The sequence below is a fragment of the Triturus cristatus genome, chromosome 12 (assembly GCF_964204655.1).
Source record: "Triturus cristatus chromosome 12, aTriCri1.1, whole genome shotgun sequence".
In the NCBI taxonomy this organism is placed as follows: Eukaryota; Metazoa; Chordata; class Amphibia; order Caudata; family Salamandridae; genus Triturus; species Triturus cristatus.
In genome coordinates this window covers 684,879,633-684,899,088 of record NC_140595.1, presented here as the reverse complement: position 1 = coordinate 684,899,088, position 19,456 = coordinate 684,879,633, and the positions used below count along the sequence as shown (strand labels likewise).

At 45.6% G+C, this 19,456-nt stretch overlaps 1 protein-coding gene across 1 annotated transcript in view; it reads left to right on the top strand.

The window, feature by feature from the left end:
• Positions 1–19,456, top strand: part of ARRB2 (arrestin beta 2) — a 347,548-nt gene that overhangs the window by 306,426 nt on the left and 21,666 nt on the right. The window contains exons 11-13 of the mRNA XM_085638335.1: positions 16,911–17,048; positions 17,918–18,001; positions 18,291–18,367. Of these exons, the coding sequence (XP_085494461.1) occupies positions 16,911–17,048; positions 17,918–18,001; positions 18,291–18,367 (299 nt within the window). The remainder of the gene's footprint in view (positions 1–16,910; positions 17,049–17,917; positions 18,002–18,290; positions 18,368–19,456) is intronic.

Genomic DNA, 19,456 nt, shown 5'->3' with positions numbered 1-19,456 from the left:
TTTACGATGTCATTTGGTGTCTCAGAGGTCTTCTTGTTTGATCTTCTATGCTTGTTGGGTGCGAGGGAGTCCACGCAGTTCTTGATGTCCTTATCAAGGTTGTCTGTGGGGCTAGGTTGATCTGTGCTGAGGGCTCTGACCCAGTCTGCTTCTGTGATTTTGCCCCAGCTGCAGCTTGGAAGGCTGAACCTGGACAGGGTGTTGACTTGAGGTGGATTGATTTGGAAGGGGATAATGGAGTGGTTAGTTCTTGTGAGCGGTGTGTTGAAGTTGTATTTTCTGCTGTCGCTTGTGGAGAAGATGGGGTCCAGTGTGTTGGTTCTGGGATGAGCTGGATGAGTCCGATGTTGCTCAGGCTTTTGAGGAGTGCTGTGGAGCAGGAGTCATTTTGGTTTTCCAGGTGAAAGTTGAGGTCAAAGAGGAAGATGTAGGCTCTGGAGTCGAGGGTGAGCGGAGCGCCAAAGATGGTGAGGAGGTTGGTAAAGGTGGCTCATGGTCCAGGTGGTCTGTAGGCAAAGGTTCTGTTTAGGGTGATGTTTTCATAGATTTGCATCTTGAAGTTCAGGTGTTCCATGAATGGGGTAGTGTTCTGTGTGGATGTTGTGCATTTGAGGGATTCCTAGTAGATGATAGGGAGTCCTCCTCCTGGCTTGTGAAGGTGGCACTTTCGAGCGATCTTGTAATTTGCTGGTATTGTCATGGCCATGTCTGGAGCCAATGAGGGATTGAGCCAGGGCTCTGCGATGAAGAGGATGTACAGTGCACTGCTAGTCAGCACGTCTCATATTTCGGTTGTGTGTTTGCTTAGTAATCATGTCTTGAGAAGCATGCATGCAAGTATGTTGATGTGCTGGTTTACTGTGGCGTGTGTTGGTGGGTGGGGATGTAAGTGTTGTTGGTGCTTGTGTATTTGAAGGGGGTGTTGAGGGTGTTGTTAGGGTTTGCATGGAGGGTGTGGGTGTACGGGTGCAGGTGAAATCTCCAATCAAGGTGTGAGGCGCAGCACAACAGCAGTTGGGGGAATGGCATCCGGGGCCTAGCGTTGTAAGAAGTGCTGTGGAGTACTGCTGGAGGATTCCTCTCTCTCATTCCAACCACAGATTAATAAGCTCGTGTCTGCTTATTTTGTCATGTGAAGCTTCTGAGAAAGATTATTTTATTCCTTCTAGCTTCTGTCCACCTTTCAGTCGATCTGACAATAATTGGGGCTTGTTTGGATTAATTTACTTATTTGTATTCTGTTCGAAATGTCTAACTGCATATTCCTCACCATTTTAACACTCCCCGACATCATACTGGATCTGGAAAATCTTTACGGTACCCTTGAGTACCAGCAGATGCCGTTCTGCATCAGATGCAATTTACGCGCGCCTAAATAGGCGGTATCCATGTGCTCTGACATCAGTTCCTTCTTTTCGCGCCAATGGTCGCTTATCTGGAGCTGCATTAAAAGATTCTACTTACAAAAAACTGTGTGTAAGGGAATAGGTCCCCTCCTATATCTGCAGGGTTTAACCCCTGTGGGATGTGTCGCAAACAAATGTCTGTGACATACCTGCATGTAGTTTGCCTTGGGTTGAACCACGATTCCAAGGCCTGAAGTAATTGTTTAAAGGTAGGTCCCAGTCCCGAGATTGCTCCTCTGAGAGGTCATCTGCACAATCTAAATCCTTGGGCAAAGCGAAGAAGAAGCGCAAGAAGTCCAAGCGGGACTTGGCCCCATCGTACCACTCTGGTGCAGAGAAAGCATCATCGTGCCTCTAGGTCACACCCCAGAAGTTGCTCTACTACGGAGCCAATTCTGACCCTTGTTCTGCGACAACAAGCAGCTCGGGCTGTTGACAACGCCGCAGCAAATCGAAGAATTCTGGAAAGCCATGCTGAGGTTTTTTGGCACGTTATCGGCTCCCTCTGATGCGATCCACATCTGCCGGGGCCATTAACTCCAGAGAATGACTGCCAACTAATAGTGCTGTCCAACACAGAACGGCGCTACACTGACCAAGATGTAACCTCCTCACCACAATGTGAATCCGGCACAGTGCCACTACCTGCTGGAAGGGTTATGGGAAGGCTGCAGCCTGGCAGTCGTGTTCTGAGCACCTACTTCTATTCAACTAATACACGATTACGTACCTGGTCTGGTCCATCTGTGCATCGCCAGATATCATCTCCATGTTCCTGTTGATCCGGCGAGTTCAGGCTTTGGCTGGTAGAGATAACCCAAACTCATTTACCGCTATTTCCCCTGACAGGGAATCAAAGAGGATAGAGACTTTTGGTAAGGTGGTTTTCTCCTCTACAAGTTTCGCTCTTCACTCAGTACATACTAGCTGTCTCCTAGGCTGCTTCTCTCCGGCCTTGTGGAACTCCATTCCCCGAGTATTGCCCGTGAACCCAGAAGCAGCTCAGACAATTCTTTCCCAGACCGTGCAAGAGGGTTGCGATGCAGCCAAGTTCACCATCTGATGTGCACTGGGTACCAATGATTCCCATGGCAGAGCTACTGGTACCAGTGTGGTTAATCACAGGCATGCCTGGATACAGTCCAATGGCTTTTTGGGAAATGTTCAGGCCACTCTTATGAACATGTCGTTTGATGGATTCTGGAGATGAAGCAGGCTCAACCCTGGAGCACTATAAAGATAGCAGGGCCACAGCACAATTACTTGGCCTTTCCCCTCCTCCATGCCTGCCGCACCAGCAGTTTTGCACCCTCTGTGCTTATGGTAGGAGATTTCAATGCCTACCCAGGTGCGGCAATCACACCAGACTTTTCCTGGCTGTGACACCCACAGAAGAGGCAATAGGGACCGCATTCAACCTGTTCTTCTGTTACCCCAGTTCCTGTCCACTCCAAGCCTCTTTAATGTGCCCTTGATGGCACACAACCACCCTGTTGGAGGCAGGATCCAATACTTTCTGCCAAGGTGTCTGCGACAACTTCGAACAGGTGGACCCAGCAAATTGTTCAGTGCGCTTACACCTTACCATTTCTTAAAAACCTGCTGCACCTTCTACTGCCCTCAAATCGGCTGACAGAGGACCACCTTTCGTTCTTGCAGCAAGAAGCGCAGGCTCTTGTGTCAAAAGGAGCTATATAAAAGGCTACCTCTGTCATAAGTTGACCATGGCTGTTAATCCCGCCACGTCCTGCTGCCGAAAAAGGATGGAGCCTTTCTGCGGAAAGTCAAGTTCAAAATGCTAACCCAGGTCCATGTCTGGTCTACTGTCAACCTTGGAGACTGGATGGTAGCACTGGACCGGCAAGACGTGAATTTCCACATGCCGGTACTACTGGCTCAGAGTCAACTGCAGTTCACAGTAGGCCACTGTTCATTGTGCTCCATTTCGGCAGTACCAGCGCCCCTTGCATGTTCAAGAAAGTGATATCAGTGATAGCAGCACATCCTCAGAGGTCTGGGGTTTAATTTTAAGTCTTCCCTCTACCTTGACCACTCATGGTTGAACAAGGCTCACTCCAGGCAGTCCTCAACCACGACCAGACTATGGCGAACTCCTTAACATCCTTGGGGTTCATTATCAACGTGCCAATGTCACACCTTCACAGACGCTCCCCTTCATTATAGCCATTCTGTACATGGTGCAGTTTTGCACATATCCTCCGGAGTGAAAAGTCCAGTATGTTCAGGCTATGATCCTGATGTTTCAACCTCTGCCCTGTCTCAGCGAGAGTAAATCTGAGACTGCTGGGACGGATGGCCTCCTGCTGGTCAAGCATGCCAGATGGCAAATGCGGGCTCTTTCGTCCTTGAAGGCAGAGCACCATGGGGATATTTCCAATGTCTGCACTTTTATGCATTGGAGTTTCCAAGTTGATTCTCGACCTGAGTCGCGTTCTAATTAGAGTGGAACTCTGGACTCTTGTATGCCGTCCCGTTGATACGTCTTATGTCCCGAGATCAGTATAAGATTAGGATCGACCAGGCCCAAGTCATCCTAGTGGTGCCAGATTGAGCATAGAGAATATGGTATCCCATACTCCTGGCCATGAGTATTATTTCTCTTATCAGGCTTCCTCTCCTGGAGAATTTCCTTTTGCAGCAGCAGGACAGCCTTCTGTACTCAAACCTGCGCAACCTACACCTTCACGTTTGATGATCGAGCAGCGACAGTTGAGTACTTAAACTTTCCTCCAGAAGTTGTGAATGTCATCTTGGCAACTAGGCATCCCTCGACCGAATCTTATTATGCCTTTTGTTGAGATACATTTGTGGCTTGGTGCGCTGCTAAACAGATCAACCCGCTCCATGCGAAAGTATCTGAAGTTCTGTTTGTGTTGTCCCTCTCCCAGCAGGGTTTTGCTTTGGGCACTGTTAAAGGGTGCATGTGGGCCCTTTCGGCCTTCTTACGGTTGCCAGACAAGCCATCATTATTTAAATCACCCATTGCGACGTGTTTCCTCAAAATGTTACAAAAACCACCACCCCTGTCCATTTGTTATTCCCTAATGGGACTTAAATTTGGTCCATACATTCCTCATGTGCACATCCTTTGAGCCCCACCACTGTTGTATTGTTAGGCTCCTTACCCTAAAGACAGACTTTCTTGTCTCTATTACATCTACATAATAGTCAGTGGGTTTCAGGCCATTTCTATTTACTTAACCTACACCACCTTCTACCAGGACAAGCTTGTTCTGCATACTTGAGCCTCCTTCCTTCCGAAGGTAGTGACTTTCTTTCATGTTGGTCAGAACATCACTCTTCTGGTATTCTTTGCTCCACTTCACCCCTCTAAGGTGGAGGAGAAACTTCTCTGGTTGGATCCTAAAATGGCTCTCAGCTTCTACATTGATCGTACCCAAGAGCACCGGGTGGACGAACTCGCACTTTGGGGTTCACTGGAGCAAAGAAAAGCAAGGCTGTGTAGCAAAGGACCATCTTGTGCTGGATTATACTCTGCATTAAAATCTGCTACGCACAGACCAAAATGCAACCTTCTGAGGGGCATGCAAGCTCATGCTACCAGGGCCAAGATTGCTGCCCCTGCTTTTGCTTGCAGTGTGACTGGTCTCGACTTCTGTCAAGCTACTATGTGGCGTCACCACATATGTTCACAAGGCGCTATCTAGACAAATAGGTCGGCTGAGAAGGGCACTTTGCCTGCTCGGTCCTTCAAGATTTCTTTGTTTAGTCGTTTCATGAACTCACCGCCTAGGAGGTATTGCTTGAGTATCTATTCAAAGGGGGACACATCTGTGATATGAAATCTAGATCAGAAGAGCAAGTTACTTAACACTGTTAACACACTTTCTGGTAGAGACTATCTAACCACAGATTCCCCAGTGGCCCCTCAGTTCCCTCCCACATTGGAGAGTGTTGTCATGTTGAAGGAGAAAATTGTGAATAAATAAATTCAACAGATTTTTCTCAAAGAGAAATATAATGATCTTCAAATGGCTAATTAATCCTTGGGTACCCTGTAGGGAATGGATTTGGGCATGGTCGAAACATAATAGTTGTAGAAGAAAGGTTGTGTAGCATCTCTACGGTATTTTATGTATGAACAGAAGTGTTGCCTTATTAATAAAGCTCAATAGCTTGTGGCCATCAATGAGACCTAGACTGCAGCTCACAGAAATAAGTGATGGTGAGAGCTAAAGGGCTCAGTGCACCATTTGTTCAAATACTGACCTTATTCTGCATTCATTTCTTCTCCCTCATTAGCAGCACTTAAAGTTGTGTTATGTCTTTTCTGTGTTTGTAGGTACACCTGCTAGGGAAAACCAGTAAAAATTATTTTTTTGCAAATATGGCACTTTCTTCCCCATCATGGTCTCCTGTCTTCCAACCCCACTCCTTCCACTGTAGGTGTGTGGCACAGAGCTTTAGTTACTTGACTGAGCAGTGTTGAAGGACAGAGCTTGTTGATTTTCTTTCACCAAAAATAAGGTGTTGGCAGCATTTTTTGTATAAGAAATGAAACCTAATCGGGCACGGTCTTATTTTGATTAGCGTTGAGACATGTGAAATGGAGAACTAAAAAGCCAAAGAAAGTTGCTTGAGGATAATCGTGTGGTGTCAGCACTTCTGCAGACAAAAACTGATTATACAAAATCTTCAAGCAGGAAAGCTAGAATATGCCTGTCACTCTCATTTCCACCCCTCCCAAAGCCTCTGTGTAAAGAATGTCATCAATTGGAACTGTCCCTAAAAACTTCCCAATCTTAATTAATTTTTTGGACAGGGTATTCTCTTATTTAAATAGCACTCCAGGTCACAGAAGTAGTCCTGTATGTCGTCAAGACCTTCAGAAAGCTTGTGTGTACGTATGTTGAACGGTAAGTGGCTAAGAGCACCTTGTACTTGATAGTTAATCCGGAACCCCTTTGTGTCGGCAGTAGAAGGACTGTCTTTTCTAAAATACCGACATTAGAAGTCCTGCATTCCAAAGCGTCTTCCACCCGTTTGTAAAATACCACATTCAATATAAGATTAGAAGAAGCTTGCACCCACCACTGATAGCTTCCTTGGCGATCCATCTGTCTGCTGATATTGTAAATTAAAAAAATGTACATTAAATTGAATAGACTCGTGTTTTACATGCCTTTGTTAATAGAATGCTAAGCAAGGATCTTGATGTAATACTCAAAGCTTAAACGGATTCATATTTAGAGTATTTGACATATACTATTTTCGGTGTTTTTAACTGTTGTTCTACACCCATGAGAAAGTAAGAGAATTGCAGATTCTGGAACATGAGATTTTACATATTCAAACATTTGCACCCAGATACAAGGTAGGAAAAGCCCTGAACATGTCCAAATATGTTTTCTATCTCTTCGAAGGTCACAAGTGCACTAGTGCACTAGAGTGAATTGCTTAAAACTGGTTCTTGTAATGTTGGTACTCGGAGATTCATTTGGGGTAAAGACGTTATAGGGATCCAGGATGGACCTCTGTAATGCCTTTCTCCCCAAATGTGTCTCAAACTACGCCAAAGTCTCTGAACTCATCTCCATGTGCGATAGTATTTGGTGGTGGGTCTTGTTAACAATCAATTTGAGACAAATTCCCTTGTCCTCACTGTACATTTCTTTGCAGGCAGCCTTGACAATTGTTTTTTTTTCTTACATTTGTTTTGGCATGTTTCAATGTAGAGACACTATAGTTTTACTCAAATTTTGTAACCTTAAGACTGCCTTGCTTTTCTTCAAGTTTAGGGTTTGGACATTGATATAATGTAGACCACTTCCTGATCATTGATATCTACGTCCTCTTCCTGTGAAGAAATGGATAACTTGGATTTTTCTGTAGCCATCGGTTTGAAGGTGTATATATGTAAATTGTCAACCTTGTGGTCCTCTTCCTCTCCCCTCGTCTGGATTGACTACACTTTTCTAGCTTGCTTCACCAGTTGATTACCAACTGCAAGGCTGCAGCAGAAGTTTGAGGATATCGCAAACAGAATAAGATGATGGACAGAGCACTGAAACTTTTCAGACAATCACCCCCAGTAACTATTAGGTCTGGGTTGAATCGATCATCGTTTTATTTGCTCACTTCTCCATCCCATTTCAGACCAGCCATATGCAAATCAGTCTTGACCCTGTACCTCTTGGGAAAAGTCCAGCCTGCACTGCCAGGCCTTCCCTGGACAGGAGACAAGTATCCTCGGACCTGTTTCGGGGTAACACCCCTCATCAGCCAGGTTTGCTTGAATCCAGTGGCATAGGGAGCAAGGAACCCACGTCTGGGCATACTCTGCCAACTTAAGGCAAACAATCAAACACAATAAGATGATGGACGGAACGCTGAAGCTTTTCAGACACTCACCCACAGTCACTGTTAGATCTGGGTTGAATCATCAACGTTCTTGTGCTCACTTGGCCACCCCAGTTCAGACTCGGCCATATGCAAACAAGCATCCTTGGACCGGTTTCGGGGTAATACCTCATCAGCCAGACCAAAAAATTATGGATTTAGGCCCAGTTCTCTGTACAAGGGTGAATGTTTGATATTGGTCAACATTCTGTCCATCAATTGTTCTTTTTGAATTTGTCATCCCGAGTGGTACGCGTATGCCCAGACATGTGTCCTGTGCTCTCCATGCCACCAGAGTCAAGGTAGTCTGGCTGATGAGGGGTAAAATACCGAAACTGGTCCCAGGGTGCTTGTTTCCTGTCTGGGGAGGACCTGGCCTTGCAGTTCGAGCAGGACTGATCCCATTGGGAACAGTCTCAAGACTGATTTGCATATGATTGGGCTTAAACTGGATTGGCATGGGTAGAAAACAAAATGATGCATTTAGGCCCAGATCTCTGTACTGGGGTGAATGTTTGACATTGTTCAACATTCTGTCCATCAATTGTTCTTTTTGCGGTTGAGGATTTCAAACACAATAAGCATTGCTAGGGTAATTTTAGTACTTGGTAAACATAAGCATTTTACTTCTGCAGTTGTTATGGTCCCAGAAATAGATTGAGCCATGTATGCTGTTGTTGGTTCATTATCATTTTTAATAACCCCTTGATGCCTTTTTAGTTCAAGATTTTGCTGATGGAGACCAGGTAATGTTTCCTCAATCAAATGTGGCATGGGGACACATTTGTGGTTTGGATTGCTTCAAATTGGTTTTATTTGTGAACCTTTCCCACCATCTTTTAAGTTTCTATTGCTGTGGCTCTTCTCTCTGTGACAACCAAAATGTATCCATCCAATGAATCTAATCCTTTAAAAATGTTACATTAAAAAAACAAAAAACTTCTACTTTTCATTGGTCTAATGTGAGTAGTTACTTATTGATCTTATAAGTGATGTGAGGCATGTTTAAGTAGTTGCTTGGGAGGTCCTTAAGGAGTTATTGTTGGAGGAGGGGAAGCAGTTCCCGGTCAAGGAATCCAAATTTAGAATTTTGTTGCGCCATGTATATCGAAAAAGCCTTCAACCCAGTCAGGTCCTAATCTTCCTCTAGACTCAAATAACCTTTGGTGATGGTCGATGTAAAATATCGTCCGGGTATGCGGACCTGCAGGATACACTTGTCTGTGACAATCTATTCATTTGCATGTAGATCTGGGAACCTTCTTGACCACGTATAGTGTATGAGCAGCTTTTTCCAGTGGGCATAATGTTCTCTAAACACAACCTACGTGTCAAGATTATCTTGTACACAACCTACGTCTCAAGATTATCTTGTTTTGTACCAAAGGATTTCTTTCCTGGAAGCAGTACAAACCTTGTTCCTAGCAATGCCACTGGTATGTTCTGAACAAGCAAGAAGGCAACCTACTCTGTCCTGCCGTGCAGGGTGGTTACTGTAATGTGTCCCTTGGTTGAGGATTGCTCCATTTAGCACTTTTCTGTCAGGGCTTTAGAGCTACCCAGCACACATAGTGGGCAAGCTTTTCAATGCTCCTCATAAATAGCATCAACTCGATGACGAAGTAGAGCTATTTAATTTGATATGTCATTTAGGTCATCTCTCATGATTTCCATGTGTGTCAGGGGAACAAGAAGTTCGATCATTGCACTTAATATATAGCCGATGAGGAGGCTTCTCTGGGGAATATGTTTGTATTCAAGTGGTTTCCCTGAGTCCTTTAAATAATTCCTGACTCTTATCAGTGAAAAGTATATGCTCAGCTCTCCATTAAAAGTAATTATTGGTTATGTGTCCCAAAAATGAATTGCTTAACAGATAATCTGGACTCATCTTTGAGAAAGCCTTTTCCACTCACCATCTAAGTATTAACTCTCACTATCTGAATATGGTTCTTTCTCTTTACCATCTATCGTTAATTTTGGCTTCTTTGGTTCTATATTCACATGGATGTGCAAGGGAATAATTTTAAATGATCTAGGCACAGAACAAATTGCCCACTAATTAAAACAAGCATTTGCAATGCAAAAGGTCTTGCATTTACGCAAGTTTGAGCTATTGGCATTGTTAATGACATTGCAAATGCTTGTGTATGTATGCTGCGGTCCTATGGTGTGACTAGTGAATATTGGTGGAGGTTGGTGGACAGATTGCATTCATTAGCAATCAACATCCTTGGGGTCTCAGTCAAACCTATTCAGTGTAATTTCGAAGCCCAAAAAGTGGAAGCTGAGTTAAAATGTTACTGTCTTGTGAATGGTGCTGGGTGCATCCTGTGAAAATATCTATTGGAATGGACCCTGGAAGAAGAATCTCATTTTAAGGTCACCAGGAGAGAAGAGAGTGCATACTTGGGGGAGATGGTACTGAATCTTAGGTGGCAGAAAAAGCACCAACAGATTACACGAGAACGGCGATGATGAGACATAACAGAAAAGGGTATAGACCAGACCCACACAGCATTCATTACTCAACAGAACACAAACGTCTAACTAGAATGGTATAAAAGGCTACTCAGGCTAAATGTCCTAGAATGTACGGTGTTCACCCAAATAAATAGAATTTTTTTGAGGAATGGGTTGGTCTTTAAACTTCTCTTCCTGAGGACGAACAAGTGCAACATTGTATTTCTAAGTATACAAAATGTGGACCCATATGTTGTGGAAATGTGTAATGTTTATACAAAATTATACATAGAGATGTTAAATTTTTTTATTTATTTGTAGTTTATACCGCCTTTGTTTTTAGGTCTCGGAGGAATACTTGCCTGCAAAGGGACACAAGCATTTACAATGCAATGGTCTCGCCTTTTGCATAAGTTGGAGCTATTGGTATTGTAAATGACAAACCTTTTTATTTATGGGTTGGTTTTGAAAACAGATAAATGCATAGTCATTTACAATGCCAATAGCTTTAGCTCTCGCAAAGTCGAGACCTATTGCATAGTGCTGTCCGAGCCTTCGAGAGAACCTGGCGCAGAGATCCTACACCAGACAACATGACCACCCTCAAGCTCGCCACCCGAAAACACCATCAACTGATCCACGCCACCAAGAAAACTGCATTCAAGGAACGACTGGACAACAACGCACACAACAGCAAGGAACTCTTCAACATTGTTAAAGAGCTCTCCAACCCCAACGCCGGAAACTACGACATCACCCCATCTCAAGACCTCTGCAACTCCCTCGCCTCCTACTTCCACAACAAGATCGCTGACATTCACAACAGCTTCAGCACACAACCAACGATCCCCACGACCGCACCTACGCTCCCCACCACCACCCTACGCGCCTGGACCCCGATCAGCACCGAAGACACCATCCGCACGATGAACACCATCCACTCTGGATCTCCAACCGACCCCTGCCCCCACCACGTCTTCAACAAGGCCGACGCTGTCATCGCACCCCACCTGCGGGACATCATCAACACCTCCTTCGACACCGCTACCTTCCCTGAGAGCTGGAAGCACGCTGAACTCAGCGCTCTACTCAAGAAACAGTCAGCGGACCCCACCGAACTCAAAAACTACCGCCCCATCTCGCTCCTCCCGTTTCCGGCCAAAGTCATCGAGAAGAACGTCAACAAGCAGCTGGCCGCCTTCCTCGAGACGAATGGATCCCTCGACCTCTCGCAGTCTGGCTTCCGGGCCAACCACAGCACCGAGACCGCCCTCATCGCTGCCACCGATGACATCCGAGCCCTGCTCGACAACGGAGAAACAGCGGCCCTCATCCTCCTGGACCTCTCCGCGGCATTCGACACTGTCTGCCACCGCACCCTAGTGCAGCGCCTCAGCAACGTCGGAATCCAGAAGAAGGCACTGGAGTGGATCATCTCCTTCCTCGCCGGAAGGACACAGAGAGTCCGCCTTCCACCGTTCAGATCAGAAGCCACCGAAGTCATCTGCGGCGTCCCTCAGGGCTCCTCGCTCAGCCCCACCCTCTTCAATGTCTACATGAGCCCCCTTGCGGCCATCGCACGCCAACACAACCTCAACATCCTCTCCTACGCCGACGACACTCAGCTGATCCTCTCCCTCACCAACGACCCCGCCACCGCCAGAGCCAACCTACACGAAGGAATGAAAGACGTAGCCGAGTGGATATCGACCAGCCGCCTGAAACTGAACACAAACAAGATGGAAGTTCTCATCCTGGGCTCCTCTCCCTCCGCCTGGGACGACTCCTGGTGGCCCCCCGCCCTGGGCAGCGCACCCAAACCGACAGACCACGCACGCAACCTGGGCTTCATCTTGGATTCCTCCCTCTCCATGACCAGACAAGTCAACGCCGTCTCCTCGTCTTGCTTCAATATCCTGCGCATGCTACGCAAGATCTTCCGGTGGATCTCCACCGAGACCAGGAAGACGGTCACCCAGGCCCTCGTCACCAGCCGACTGGACTACGGCAACGCCCTCTACGCCGGAACCACCGCCAAGCTCCAGAAGAGACTCCAGCGGAACCAGAACGCCTCAGCAAGACTCATCCTCGACATCCCCCGACACAGCCACATCTCCGGACACCTGAGAGACCTGCACTGGCTCCCGGTCAACAAGAGAATCACCTTCCGTCTCCTCACCCACGCTCACAAAGCCCTACACAACCAAGGCCCAAGATACCTCAACAGCCGCCTCAACTTCTACACTCCCACCCGCCAGCTTCGATCGACCAGCCACGCCCTCGCCGCCGTCCCCCGCATCCGATGAGCCACAACAGGAGGAAGGTCCTTCTCCTACCTGGCCGCCAAGACTTGGAACTCCCTCCCGACCCACCTCCGCCTGACCCAAGACCACCTCGCCTTCAGGAAGCAGCTCAAGACCTGGCTGTTCGAGCAGTAGCGGACCTCCCCTCCCCAGCGCCTTGAGACCCTCCGGGTGAGTAGTGCGCTATATAAATGCTTTGATTGATTGATTGATTGATTGCATCTATACACACACACACACCGAGCCCCACACACACAATCCTTTGGTGAATATGTAGTGTTGGAAGGGGTCCACAGGGGGCACAGCGGTGGGGAAACGAGTGGGACAGAGGGCAAAAGGGGCACAAAAGGGAAAAATCGAGTGGCGCAGAAGGGCACAGAAAAACGAGAGGAACAGAGGGCAGAAAGGCACAAAAAACGAGGCAAAACGAGTGGCACAGAGGGCAGAAGGGCACAAAAAAACGAGTGGAACAGAGGGCACAAATAACGAGAGGAGCAGAAGGCAGAAAAGCACAAAAAATGAGGCAAAACGAGTGGCACAGAGGGCAGAAAGGCACAAAAACGAGTGGCACAGAGGGCAGAAGGGCACAAAAGACGAGAGGAGCAGAGGGCAGAAAGGCACAAAAAAACGAGTGGAACAGAGGACAGAAAGGCACAAAAAAAGAGGGAAAAACGAGTGGCACAGAGGGCAGAAAGGCACAAAAACGAGTGGCACAGAGGGCAGAAGGGCACAAAAACGAGAGGAGCAGAGGGCAGAAATGAACAAAAAAAAAGAGGGAAAACGAGTGGAACAGAGGACAGAAATGCACAAAAAAAGAGGGAAAAACGAGTGGCACAGAGGGCAGAAGGGCACAAAAACGAGAGGAGCAGTGGGCAGAAAGGAACAAAAAAAGAGGGAAAACGAGTGGAACAGAGGACAGAAATGCACAAAAAAAGAGGGAAAAATGAGTGGCACAGAGGGCACAAAGGCACAAAAGCGAGTGGCACAGAGGGCAGAAGGGCACAAAAGAGCCACACACCGACCCACACACACACAAGCCTTTGGTGAATATGTAGTGTTGGAAGGGGTCCACAGCGGCGGGGAAACCAGTGGGACAGAGGGCAAAATGGGCACAAAAGGAAAAAAAACGAGGGGCACAAAAAAAAACGAGAGGAACAGAGGGCAGAAAGGCACAAAACACGAGGGAAAAACGAGTGGCACCGAGGGCAGAAGGGCACAAAAAAACGAGTGGAACAGAGGGCAGAAAAAAGGAGAGGAGCAGAGGGCAGAAAGGCACAAAACATGAGGGAAACGAGTGGAACAGAGGACAGAAATGCACAAAAACGAGTGGCGCAGAAGGGCACAAAAGACGAGAGGAGCAGAGGGCACAAAGGCACAAATAACCTGCCTCGGTGAGGAATCTAGCTGGGCGTGCGGGGGATGGTCCTCTCGTTCTCCGGATGAAGCTGAAGCGCCAGTTACAGGACATGCAGCCGGACCCCTACTCCGCGGCCCTGTAGAAAACAGCGCGTGCAAGAGATGCCATGAGCGAAAGACTCGCCACGGCGTGCGCGCAACACTCACCCAGTCTGTCTGTGATTGGCTGCCCATGTAGCAGGCGGCTAGTGATTGGCCCACGCCTGCTGCCGGGGTCTTGCAATTGGACTGTAGAGTCACACGTGACCAGGGGGAGTCACACGCTTTCCGGGAACCCGCCAGGTAGGACATAAACAAAACAAACCCAAGGAAAGAAGCATGGAGGGTCCGGGGCAGCGGAAGCAGCAGCGGAGGGGGTGAAGAGCATCACCGGAGAAGGGCAGACCAACAGCAAGTGAGTGCAAGGGGGAAGAAACAGAAAATGATATTTTGGGAGGGTGAAAGGGACCTGCCGCCAAGGAGACTATTGTTGCTGTTTACTCCCAAGGGAGACAGACCTGGGCACGAGCCGATTCTGGTCCGGGCACACTGTGAAGCGTGTTCACAGACCAGAATCGGCTCGTGCCCGGACCAGAATCGGCTCGTGCCCAGGTCTGTCTCCCTTGAGAGGCATCACGGCAACAATAGTTTCTCGTTGGCAGCAGCGCTTCGCGCTGCAACGCCAGCGAGACCTAATAAAAGTTAATATATTTCTGATTGGCTCTAGAAGAAAGATTAATTTAATGCTCCCATGACCTTGTTTTTTTTGTTTTTTTTTGTCTTACCTGGCCATTTCTGTCAACTAAACTGTTGTCTGTGGATTGTCCTTTAGGTGACAGATGCAAGGGGAAATTAAAAAAATATTTGATTTTCTTTTTTCACAGACACTGTTGAGGCATTTAATTTGACTATGCTCACATGCCCAGAGTTGGGAAGACTGGAAAGCGTTGCAATTTCAAAATGGTGTATCTACATTACTACTCAGTCCTTTCACAGTCTTGACATCCAGTAAAATGAAACTGATGACATGGAAAACAGCTTTTTTGGCTGCAGTTGCATCTGTTCACAGAGTGAAAAATGTGCCTGCTTTATGAGCAAATTAACCTTGTAGAGTGTTTCACAAATAAATGGTGATTCATCGAAAACCTCTTCCCTCGTGAAAGCTGATGAAACCTCTGTATAGTCATTTAGTGCTAATCCAAGAACTCAGGTGGAAATGTATGTTCTTGATTTTGATGTTAACAAGGCTTTGTTTAAAGTGTACTATTTGTTCATCTGAAAATCTCAGTCTTGGTAGTCCCTGCCATGAAAGAGACTTTCCAGTCTAAGGGCCTGATTTAGATCTTGCGGACGGGTTACTCCGTTACAATGGTGACTGATGTCCCGCAATATAAATTCCATTATATCTTATGGGATTTTTATTTCAACAGACTAGGATGTTTGTCACCGTTGTGACAGAGTAATCCGTCCACCAAGATCTAAATCAGGCCCTAAATTTCATTTGGTGGTCTTGGGCATTTGGTCTGGGTGTGTAAGTAACAAATAAGGCTTATTGGACTTTGTTCCTTTCCTGTAAATGCCGTATTTATAGGAGTGTTGGCTAAAACAATAGTTGTAGCTATGAGATTGTGAAAACCTTCTTTTCCACTCTTTCCTTTGCATTTTGGAGCATACGTTATTTTCCCATTGTAAACGAAGATCTAAAAATAGACACATTTGTGGGGGAAAATATATACTAAATGAGAAGTTCATGGCTGACATGACATATTGTGCCGCACAAGCACATACATGCGCAGACAGGCACCCAAGCTTAAAGCCTATACAGATGAAGCATTAATATCAGAGGTAACTTTTTGTTTCAAAATGACACAATTGTAACCAAATTACATTAGATGAAATGGGAAAGAGTTGAAATTAGAACTAGACATGTAACACATTTTTAGTGATAAAAAGTCTTCATGATGTGATTATTTTGTATTCCTAATTTAACTTGGTTCATTATATTTTTACTTTGTCACTTCCATCTGTTGTACTGTCTTATGGAATGTACTGTGCTTCTGTATTCCTTTGTTCAGTACTACCCTACTTGAGCCAATAGCCGAATTTACCTTTTGTTTTTTATTTTTAGCTTTTTACAAAACTATTGTCTGTGAAATTGAAACTCACAAATAATTATCGTGTCCAACGCACACATCCTGCCCCTGAATGTGAAGGGAGTTCCCATTTTGGATAACTTTTTTAAGGATAGCAGATCTATTGAGTGGATGTTAACTAAAGGGGAATTGAGTTTTGCAACCAGTCAGAAAGATGGGGAGACCCAGATAAGAAAACACAATGAACAGGTGTCATATTAAATAATCCAAATACTGCTGGGATGTTCTCGACTACCTTCTACCAGTTGCTTCATTCTTTTGTGGATCCCAGCAGCACTCTGTGTGAAATAGCTGAAAAATAGCTACACACGGTTTGTGATTGATTGGGGAGTGCTTTCAGCTCCTAGGTAGTTACTTGTCATATTATACATACAAAAGTGTCTGAATGAGAAAATAATGCAGTGGAGGAGCCCCAAGTATCTAAAGCTCCACTTGTGCATCTCTGAAAAAGTCTAGTATTATTGATGGGATAAGTTAATTGTCTTGTACACAGCATGTCCACAAGTTTTGTTGGATGTCCGCACTGATGATTTACAATTTGAATTTTGACTTGTAATGGCATAGTTCAAGTCCATTTTCTCATGTACCCTTGTTTTTGTGATGCATGTTAGATGAAAACCCATGCTTAGATGCAGGGCATGATTGCATTCCATCCTCATATCAGTGTTATTTTTTCTGGCAGAAGTTGGCCCTGTGGGTCTATTTTGAGAAGTTTGTGTGTGTGTGTGTCTGTCTGTCTGTCTGTCTGTCTGTCTGTCTGTCTGTCAGTCAGTCAGTCATAGTAATTCTCTGGTCTCTCTTCCCACTAGTGACCAGGTCTCTGCCAGCTCCACCTTTTGTAAAGTCTACACACTGACGCCCCTTCTAACCAACAATCGCGAGAAACGGGGCCTAGCTCTGGATGGAAAACTGAAGCACGAGGACACAAACCTGGCGTCCAGCACCATGTAAGAAATGAAGGAAGCCATCTAGGAGGTTGTAGAGAGGGGTCAGTTTAAGGAGCAGGGTTATGGAAGAAGGGGCACTATGTGTAGCCTGCATTGGTCTATGGCAGATGGGGAAGTGTGTGGAGCAGGACAACAATGGGCCGCCAACAAGGCAATATTGATGTGCATTAATGTGAATAAAGAGAGGATAAATTAGACACCTGGAGGAACGGTCTCTTTGGAGAGACAGCAGTTTGTTTTGAAAGAAGGGGACCATGTTTAACCGTGAGCTAGGAGAGGTAGCAAAAAGTGTTGCCTGTAGTGGTAGTGGAGAAGGTGTACTGGAGGATTCAGCAGAGGACCAAAGGAGGAAGCACTGCTAAGGGACACACAAAACATATTTGGGGTGAACATATTTGGGGTGAACAGTTTTGGGAGGCAGCATGAGATATTGGGGATGGACACTAGTGGAACCAGCAATAGTATCTACTGGTGCACGAAGCATTACCAGGAATGGTATTAAGGAGGAAGTGGTGGTGTGCGGAGCACAGTAATTTATGAGAGAGTACTATGGAAGCAAGGGCCAAGGGAAGATGGGACATGAGTGGAATGCATGGGTCAGAGAAGGGGACATTTAGGAGTAGATCATTGGGTGCTGAGGACAAATAAGCAGGCACCAAAAGACTTTAACTTTGCTAAGATACCAGGGTAACAATAAGAAGTTAATAACGGTTGAATACAGCACCCAAAAATGTATTCGAGGGTCACTAAATGTGCCATCTACCACTGCATAGGTAAGTGGGCAGCAGACTGATGACAAGGAGGATGCAGCAGGTCCCAATCAGTGTCTGATAAAGATCTATGCTGACTGATTGACAATTTCATTGCAGAGTTAAAGAAGGAGCAAATAAGGAGGTGTTGGGTATCTTGGTGTCCTACAGAGTGAAAGTGAAGCTGGTGGTATCTCGTGGAGGGTGAGTACAGTACACACCTCCTCAGCATCACTCTTAGCCTTCCTGGCTTCCCCTTTCATTCTTGTCCTTTCTCATGCTGTCTCCTTTTCTCCCTTCTCCCATTTCTTTCTCCTACACATTTTTGACAAACCCGCTGAATTTTGACAGCACTGCCTCATTTCTGTTGGTTTACCCTGCCTCTGCCCTCTGTTAGTCTTTCACTCACTTTTCTTCTCATTTCCCCCTCTACCCTCCTTTAGACTTTTCTTTCCAATAAATTACTGCTTTCCTTTTTGCTTCCTTTCCACAGGGATGTGTCAGTAGAATTACCCTTTGTTTTGATGCACCCTAAACCTCCAGAGCAGACATTGTCACGACCTCAATCAGGTAAGTTATTACTAGAGAACTATTGCCATTTCCATTAGGTGTTGGGCCTGTTTTTTTGTGACATTGATATCCCTCAAAATATACATCTGGCACCGAGCTTTGTTTCATAATCCTAGGGACTCCCTCCTTTGGCTCTCAAAACCCATCCGAGCAGCTTGCTGTATGCATCGTTGCTGTAGCAGAACATATGATCATTTAAATGAGAGCGTTGATAATGTGCAGGATTTCCAGTGTGTTTATCAATCTCTCAGCTGACCGCATAGGTCATCTGCATGATTATTTCCAAGCAGAGTACAGTATTTGTTTTGTTAAGCCCCTAAGACTTAAGACTTTTAACATTTATTCTATAGCTGGCTGTTATGTATTGAAATTAAAGGCACCAAATTAATTAAAACCAGAAACATCAAGGAAGCATAATATTCATGAAAACTGTATACCTTCACTCATGTGTAAGAACACTGAAACAAGAGGCTGCTAGTACCTAATCCAATTTACTATGGTGCTTTCTCCAACATTTGATTTTTCATGGATTCACATGTTTGAATTATCCCAGTTATCGAGGTGGGAGTCTCATGGTTACCTTACAGTAGTATAGCAGTATAGATTTTCACAGACTGAAACGGCCTCAAACCAGTGTAGCTTCATTAACTCAATCACCTCATTAGAAAAGACATGGGGCCTATATTAAATCTTGCTGAGCAAAACCTAATTAATAGTAAAATGTATCTATCCCAAATAGCACAAAATGTCAATGAAAGGTCTCATAATTATTTAAGATGGGCATTAAAGTCAAAAACGCACCACAAAAGATGAATCAGTTTTTAAAAAATATATATGATGTTTATAATTGTTACATTTTTTCAGGCCTTCAGATCTGAACAAGCCATGGCAATCAGGTTCACATAATTACATTCCTCTGTTTTCTCGGTGGGATAGTTTTTCAGACCCAGATATGGCACCCAATGGGTTGCTCATAGGGAGGGAAAAATGCTCCATCACGGGCATGTCATTCTGTCAGACAATGAGGTTGCGGTCCTTCCAGTTCTCAATATTAACTTTGAAGCCAGATATGCCAACCGCTTCAAGCCC